This window comes from Triticum urartu, unplaced genomic scaffold (assembly GCF_003073215.2).
Source record: "Triticum urartu cultivar G1812 unplaced genomic scaffold, Tu2.1 TuUngrouped_contig_5188, whole genome shotgun sequence".
In the NCBI taxonomy this organism is placed as follows: Eukaryota; Viridiplantae; Streptophyta; class Magnoliopsida; order Poales; family Poaceae; genus Triticum; species Triticum urartu.
Window position 1 is genome coordinate 1 of NW_024115841.1, and position 7,974 is coordinate 7,974.

At 44.7% G+C, this 7,974-nt stretch overlaps 1 protein-coding gene and 1 long non-coding RNA gene across 2 annotated transcripts; one reads left to right on the forward strand and one right to left on the reverse strand.

Moving 5' to 3' along the window:
* The first annotated feature begins 961 nt into the window (after positions 1-961).
* LOC125528893 lies at positions 962-6,180 on the forward strand. The gene is made up of 3 exons (XR_007292486.1): positions 962-1,100; positions 5,283-5,617; positions 5,708-6,180. It is a non-coding gene; the product is annotated as an uncharacterized LOC125528893 (long non-coding RNA).
* Positions 1,100-7,363, reverse strand: LOC125528892 (protein NRT1/ PTR FAMILY 4.6-like). The gene is made up of 5 exons (XM_048693312.1): positions 7,172-7,363; positions 4,030-4,244; positions 3,068-3,508; positions 2,580-2,698; positions 1,100-2,328 (listed from the first exon to the last, which is right to left on the reverse strand). The coding sequence occupies exons 1-5, from the start codon at positions 7,257-7,259 to the stop codon at positions 1,566-1,568; spliced, it is 1,626 nt and encodes a 541-aa protein (XP_048549269.1). The 5' UTR covers positions 7,260-7,363; the 3' UTR covers positions 1,100-1,565.
* Between the last annotated feature and the right edge of the window lie 611 nt (positions 7,364-7,974).

The following is a 7,974-nucleotide window of genomic DNA, read 5'->3' on the forward strand; positions in this document are numbered from 1 at the left end:
CTCATGTGGACAGTCGCAGGGTGTGGACCGCGGCGAGGTCGCTGCGGCGGAGAGGGGAAGGACCACCCGCAGGCAAGCAGCAGCCAACGACGGCAGAAGCAAGAACACACGGGGCGAGATCTCCTGCAGTCGCGCTCCTTTCCGACTCAGCGCTAGCGCCAGGCAGCGATCTGGGCGACATGGCGGATCCTCGCCAGATCTGGGCCGGACAAGTGCTGGAGGTGCGGCTAGGGATGGATCCGCGCAGGCCAGTGGCTTGTGGAGGCAGATGGTAGGTGGTTGGGGCGGCGGGGAGGCTCGTCGGGGTTGGGTGGCTCACCGGGGTAAGGCTCCGCTGGCGCTGGATATGTCTGTTTGTCTCGGGGCTGTTGAGGAAGAAGGTGACTTGGGGAGAGAGAGGGGGGAAATAAGAGAGAGGCCGACAGGTGGGTCCTCCAGCCACCTCAGCGAACTATCCACGTAGGCATGCCACATCAGCCCGACAGGTGGGCCCAACCGGTCAGATCCGCTGTTTTCGCGACCAAATTTGAGCATCAGTGCTCCGCGTTACAGATTAGGCGCGATTTTGGTGGTTTTTTATGCCCTGCCTCAAATATGGTATCGATCTGTTACCCTAGCCCATAATGTGGTGGTTTTGAGTAAATAACTCTGCCTCAAACGCAGCTCAGCCGCCGCCGTCGCCTCCACGGTCCGCGTCCGCACTCCTTGTCTCGTGGCCCTCAGACGCAGCTTCTGCCCGCGCCCTGCTAACCCTGAAAACTGCCGCGGGGCTATGATTGATTGGTGAGGGGGAAGAGCCGAACAGGAAAGGAGAAAGAGAGGAAGAGGAGCAAGAAGAACATGCTGACAGGTGGGACCCATTCGTCGGTGTGACAGATAAGCTGGTCCCAGCTGGCGCAGTAAACTGGACTACCCACCTGCATTTCTTCACGCCGCCGTCCACCGCGGAGCTGAGCCGAGCGACCGAGCCCCTCCCACTCCGCACCAGTTCCCCCAACTCTCCCTACCATCTCACGCACGCCGGCCGTCCACCTCGCCGTTTCGGTCCCCGCATTGTCCGGCACCTCTGTTCCCCGCCCGCTCGCCGGAGACTCGCCGCGGTAGGTTTTCTTTCTCCGCATCTGAACTGCTTTTATCCCTTTTACTCTCCGGCCACCGCGTTTCGTGGTTAGATTGGGGTGCCGCGGCGCTGAGTCCCTCAGCGGGGAGGCTGCGAGGGTATCGACTTGGGAAGATGGGTACGATGGTTCTTACCCGATTGCTCCAACTACCACGATTCCACTTTGATGTTCGACGAATCTATTGATGACTTTGTGAGGTGACACTTCTTTTTTCTTTTCAATGAAAAAGGTAACGTATCTGTATGACACATTTTATGGATCACTGGTGCTGTCAAGCTACTGCTGAATATTGATTGGTGGAGATTACAGTATTTCTCAGTTACAGTCTGTATAGCATTGATACACTACCTAAAACAATTCATCAAAAAATATTTGGTCTATCACCTATTGCCTATGTATCTCGCTATGCTTGGCTATTTAGTTTTCAGAGCTATCACCGACTAATCAAACACCACTGCTCCGTTGCTTCTTGGCATATCTCCTCGCCCAGAAAGCATAGTTGATGAGTGCCACAAACTCAAAGCCTGCCAGCAACAAGAAGAAACGATCAAGGCGCGTCCTGTTGAAGTCTGCTCCATCTAGCCACCCTCTTCCGCCATCCCTGTGCCGTGAAGCATTGTTCGCTAGCTGTATGAAGGCACATGCTAACCAGGCTGCTATTCCAGCAACGATGGACTGCATGGCCGGTGCTATCAGCTTCATTTCCGGAGATGACTCGCTCTTTATGAACTCAATCAGTCCGCTGAAGGATGCTGCATCCATGATGCTTAGCAGGAAGAATTGCAGCACCAACCAGAACACGGACATCGGGACACCTGCTCCTGTCAATGTTAGCCCGTGCTGTTCTGCGACTGTCAGCCTTCTTGTTTCCACTAACGCCGCAAGGCATGCTGCTGCTACCCCGCACACCGAGCCAGCACCGATACTCTGCAGTGGGGTGATTCCGTGTGTGTGGCCTGTAAATCTTTTTAGCAGTGGCGTCAATATCTGCCTGTAGCATGGTTGCATAAGCATGTGAAATGCTGTTGGGATTGCAATTAGAGAGGCGGAAGGTATCTGGATCACGCCTATCCCTTTGTCCATGGTGCTGCCGACTTGTATCGTTAGTGTCATTAGCAGCGTGAAGGGCAGGTAGATGAGCAAGCAGCTGATGAAGATTGGAAGCATTCGGGTGATGGCCTTTGTTAACTCCTCGACCTGAGTGGTGCTGCAGAATGAAAATGAATTGTTACCTCCATCAAATATATTCTAGATTTCTCCAAGAATATGCTAAAAGGATTATAGTTGAGTACTTGAGTTAATATCACGATATTGCTACGTCCGGGCATTTCTTTTACTCTTTAAATTGTTGACATCCTAGGTTGTAACACTTCTACTTATTTTCAGAAATATAAATGTACTAACAATTAGCTAAACAGAAGGCAAGAGTTTGGGAATATTGACCACTAAGGAACTTACCCAGTGCTCTTGCTCTCAGATTTGCCTTCCCCATCAACACTATCGGCCGCTCCTATCTCCTGCAGCTCGATAACATCTATGGTAGCAACCTGCCTCTTCTTTGATGAAGTGACAAGAACCTGGAGAATATAACTTGAATGTTGAGAACCATCTGCATCTTCAGTTTTTCTTGTTTTAACTTGATAGATGCAGGATGAGACACATTCAATTTTTGAAAATTAGCGTGTTGATTCCTTTATTGCTTGATGAGTAACTAATATGCTAGTTAGGGATGGGACATGGTGACCTTTCAGGATTAAGATTATAAGAATGACTAATCCAGTGCATTGGGATCAAGCAAAATTCTGTTCTACCCTGTAAAACTTGGACCGGATAGTCTAGAATTGTGTTGTTCACTTGGAGTAGGATGTAGGAACGATGACATGAGACTAATGAGTACTGGAACCTTCATAATTAGCATGCATACTGTGCTCTGTATGAAGTTTTACCTGCAATATTCCCTTTAGAGGACTTCCATTAGGCTTCTGTGTTCTATAGAAAGGCAGTCCACTGGCTGCCACAAACAGCCCTACAAGTACAATAAGTGCAGATATCATAAAGCCAAGGGCCCAGCCCAAATTGTTCTCGATCCAGACTAAGAATACCAATCCCATGAGTGCTCCAACGGAGTTTGCAAACTTGATCCAGCTCAAGAACGTACTCTTGAGATGTGTTTCTTTTGGATCATCATTGCTGAACTGATCTCCACCAAGCAATGGTATGCAAGCACGCATGCAGCCTTCTCCGATGGCAAACATTAATAAGCTCAAGTAGAGCAGTGTTAAGCTCCAACCTTTAGCTGACTCACAGTTGTTTGGTTCTTTGTTTATCTCACAATCCAGAGGATGTAGTGAAGGCAAGTATGCCTGCAATGCTAGCAACATATAGCCCTGTGTCGTTGAACAGAAAATATTTAGAATTCAGGATTTGTCATCTACTTCCACAATCACAATTATTAGATACCTAAATGATCTGATAGTAGTTACTGTTAAGTACTCCCTCCGTTCCATACAATGACCGCCCGTTGACAACTGGCAGATTGCTCAATCAACGGGCGGTCACTCTCTTCAATTGGTCAGTTACTGAAATAAAATACTATCAACCCTTTGGTTCATGCTCTTATGTTTATTGTCTTTATAGAAGACTAAAATTATATCCTATCTTATACAATAACTGCAGTAGTCAGTAACAAAAAAGAAGGGAACTAAATTCTAGATAATATGCTTCACTACAGCATCTCTACTTCAACCTGGTAGCCGAAATAGAAACTTAAGAAGCCAAAGGGAAACATAAAGCTTCACAGTTTACTTGATAGTACCAAGATAGTGAAGGCCATTAAAAGTTTGCTACTTCACTATTAGGCTTGATTGACATTGCTCTTACAGGGAGTTTAATGGGCAAGGAGAATTACCAGGACTGCAAGGGGACTGAATACAAATATAGCAGTGGTTCGCTGGATATATGCGCCAGCGATAAAGTTCATCAGGGCAGCAAAGAAGAATATTGCACCGACCAGATAGGTGATCACAGCTGAGGAGGTCACAATATCCAGATGTAGTATCCTGTGGAAATAGGCTACAAGGCTGAAGTTTGCACTGTTGGGGCAACTTCGCAGCACGACCAAAACTGCAAATGAACATAGAATTCAGCTCCGACAGATTGTTCGATTCTGGTTCAAGATGCATGCAACTATATTATTTTAGGATCAGCAAGAGTGAAACAAATCATACTTTTCAGGTTAGGCTAAGCCATTTGATTCCTACAAACAGATCTGTGTGGACCAATGAGATTCACTCAGTTTTACCAAGCTGAGTTGTAGATGCCCAATTAATAGATATATCATGCTTGAACAAACACAGCTAGTCTGAATTCAGTTGGGCCCAAACTTTGCTTTGCCCGAAACTGAGTTGCTGGTAATACCGTCCGAGGTTGACCATGCTGTGGCAGATCTTCCAGATATTCAGTATAGAGTTATTTTGCACATGCAGCATGCCGCTTTCAACCAAAGGGAGGTTGTTCTTCTACTTATCCGTCGTACGTACAAAATGTTGCAGCTTTACAGATGATCTTTACCAGCATTTTTCCAGATGTGGTGTATTTTCATCGTATTACATGACAACGTATTTTTGTTAATTTATCTATTTTCCTTTTTCTTCCTTAGAGAAGTGTAATAAGAAGAGAAAAAGGACCATTGATTCCAGAAAAAGGAAAATAGATAAATAAAAGGACCATTGATTCTTGACCATGAGGCTTTGTCAGAATTTCTCATTATCATGCATCATCAACGAGGATTTGGCTGGTTCTTTAACTTCCTCGCCACATTTCTTGTTTAATGCTTGGAAGTCATAGACTATGTCCTGAGATTTTGTTTGGTATCCTATATATCTTGGCAGATATATCTTTTTGCTGCAGCGATAGGAGACATGACAACATTTTTTCGTTTATTTATTTATCTGTTTTCCTTTTTCTTGCTTAAGAGAAGTGTAAGAAGAAGATAAAAGGAGCATTGATTCTTGACAATGAGATTTTGTCAGAATTTCTCATAATCATGCATGATCAACGAGGATTTGGCCGGTTCTTCAACTTCCTCGCCCCATTTCTTGTTTAATGCTTGGAAGTCATAAACTATATCCTGAGATTTTGTTTGATATTCTATCTTGGTAGATGCATGTCAGCGAAGGGAGGTGGTCCTCGGAGGTGGAACCTTACAATTGTTCATATGGTGGAGAGTCAAAATTTGAAATGTAAAACTTCTACTTATCCATAGTAGGTGCAACATGTTGTAGCTGAACAGATGATCTTTATCAGCATTTTGGCAGATGTGGTTTATCTTCATCATATTTCAGTATTAGCCATGACAGCGTCTTTTCGTTTATTTAACTATTTTTCCTCTTTCTTGCTTGAGAAAAGTATAAGAAGAGAAAAGGATCATTGATTCTTGACCATGAGATTTTGTCAGAATTCCTCATGACCATGCATGATCAACGAGGATTTGACTGGTTCTTTAGCTTCCTCATCCCATTTCGTTTTTAATGCTTGGAAGTCATAAACTATGTCCTGAGATTTTGTTCGATATTTTATCTTTGTAGATGTATCTTTTTTCTGAGGCTATAGGAGATCATTTTGCTGGGATGATGACAAGAGGTCCTGTCATGGACTTCCAAGTGCAATATCTTGTACATGTCACTCTGGTTAAGAAAAAACATACTCTCTCAGAGGTGGAAGCTTAGAAATTGTTCATGTGCTGGAGATTTGAGACGAAATTTGAAGTGGCAAATTTCTAGTTACACCCATGGTACTTGCAGCCGCACAGATGATCTTTACCAACATTTTGTCAGATGCATTTCAATATTTGCCATGACGCCGTCTTTTTTATTTATTTATTCTTGCTTGAGAGAAGTGTAAGAAGAGGAGGAAAGGACCATTAATTCTTGACCATAAGATTCTTTTCAGAATTTCTCATGATCAGGCATGATCAACAAGGATTTGGCTGCTTCTTTAACTTGCGCCACAAAAAAAAAAACTTGCCCCATTTCTTGTTTAATGCTTGGAAGTCATAAACTATGTCCTCAGATTTCGTTTGATGTTCCATTTTGGTAGGAGATCATCTTTTTTGCGTACGCCGGGGGTGGGGGCATGTTGACTTTTATTCATGCAAAATCGAAGTTTATGAGATAAAACGTCTACCTCCGCTTGAGCTCTAGCCCTGCCCCCATGGAGCTATGCCTCCCCCATATGTCTCTCCTCTACTTCAGGGTGTGCTTCTCACGATGTATGCTATGATGTGGCAAGTTCCTATGTGCCAGCATGAACGAGGTCAAGAGCCAAACCGGGTAAGGAACCAAGTTTGCCAGGTTTAGAAAAATGAGGGACCAAAGATACATGACCAGAAAAAGATGAAGGGGCAAAGTGAACTATGTGCACAGTTGAGGCACCAAACTCATACATATCGATCCCTACACTTTACATGTCAGTTAAGAGAGAACGTGACCAAATCACTAGGCATGCATGCAAGGGTCATCTTCATCCAATGCAATAAAGCACCTATTTCTTTTTCTTTTCTTTTTTCAAATTTATAAAGCACCTATTTCTAGGTCATTGGATTGTTGCATTATCGATCCTTAGCATGTAGATAGTATTGGTACGATTGTCATGTTAGCCTTTCCTGTTCGCTGCTTTAGACAAATATTAAGGTAGCAAGATATTGACGCTGGGCACATAATATTTGCCTCCTGGTCGTGGGAAGTGCGTTTTTCACTCTATTTCTGATGCGAAGAACACTACCTTTTATTTCCCTGCTCTGATCGATCGTATAGCAAGAAGCCTGGAAGGAAAGAAACATCGACCGGAGGCTGAAAATAACGTATAGCAAATAACACATTGTTCATGTGTAATATTATCTCAAGCAGTGGGCAGTTTATATACGGAAATGAGCTCAGACAAGCAGAGATCTCAAAAACAGCCCCAGGTGCATCATCACACGGAACCTTATTCATGCGTGCGCCCCCAGGCTAGCTATAGTATGACAGAAACAGCTATAGTTTGTTGCTCACCGTAGAGGAAGATTGTAGCCTTGATGCCTCCATGCTTCCTCCGATCCACATCATTCCCTCTCCAATCCACACACCCTTCAAGCTCCATGAGTATATGCTTCTTAGCTAGCCCAAGCTAACCAGCATATGCTCCTCTACAACCCTGGCTACTTTTATTGCTCTCTCATATGCATGGATGGCACGACACAAACACAATAGCTGGCCAGCTCCCTCCTATATATGTATGTAGAAGCTGCAAACTCATGGACATTGTTTCTCGGAGGCACAATAACAAAAGCAAAGCACTCCGGAAGTCAAGTGATAGCTTAATCTATAGATCATTCACGTGGTGCTTAAATGTGTGTCTCCCGTTTCTCTAGGTGACGCCGCATATAGACCCCGCGGCAGGGGACGTGGCGGGTGGTTTGTTTTTTGGAGCTGAGATCCCGCCGATCGTGTACTCTAGTTCCAGTTAAGATGGAGAACCAGCCTGGCCACAACCCCAGCTTGTCGGTCGCTGACACCATTGTGATCGGATCTCTTGGCTGGTTTGAACTTTGGAGTAGCCTCCCACGTCGATCGATCGATCAATGTTACTGTCTCTGTTCGCGTCAAGCAGATATTGTGTGCAATTAAAGATGCAACTAACAAGAATATTGAGAGCTGGTAATTGATTAGCTGGCTACAATATGAAACTGCGGATGTATCATCAAGGGCGGAGCCAGGATTTAGACATAAGGGGGCCAAGATATCGATGAAGCCAAAAAAAATTTGTGCCACACAAACTTCCGGATAGCTTCATATCTAAGCCTGGCCAAGACAGT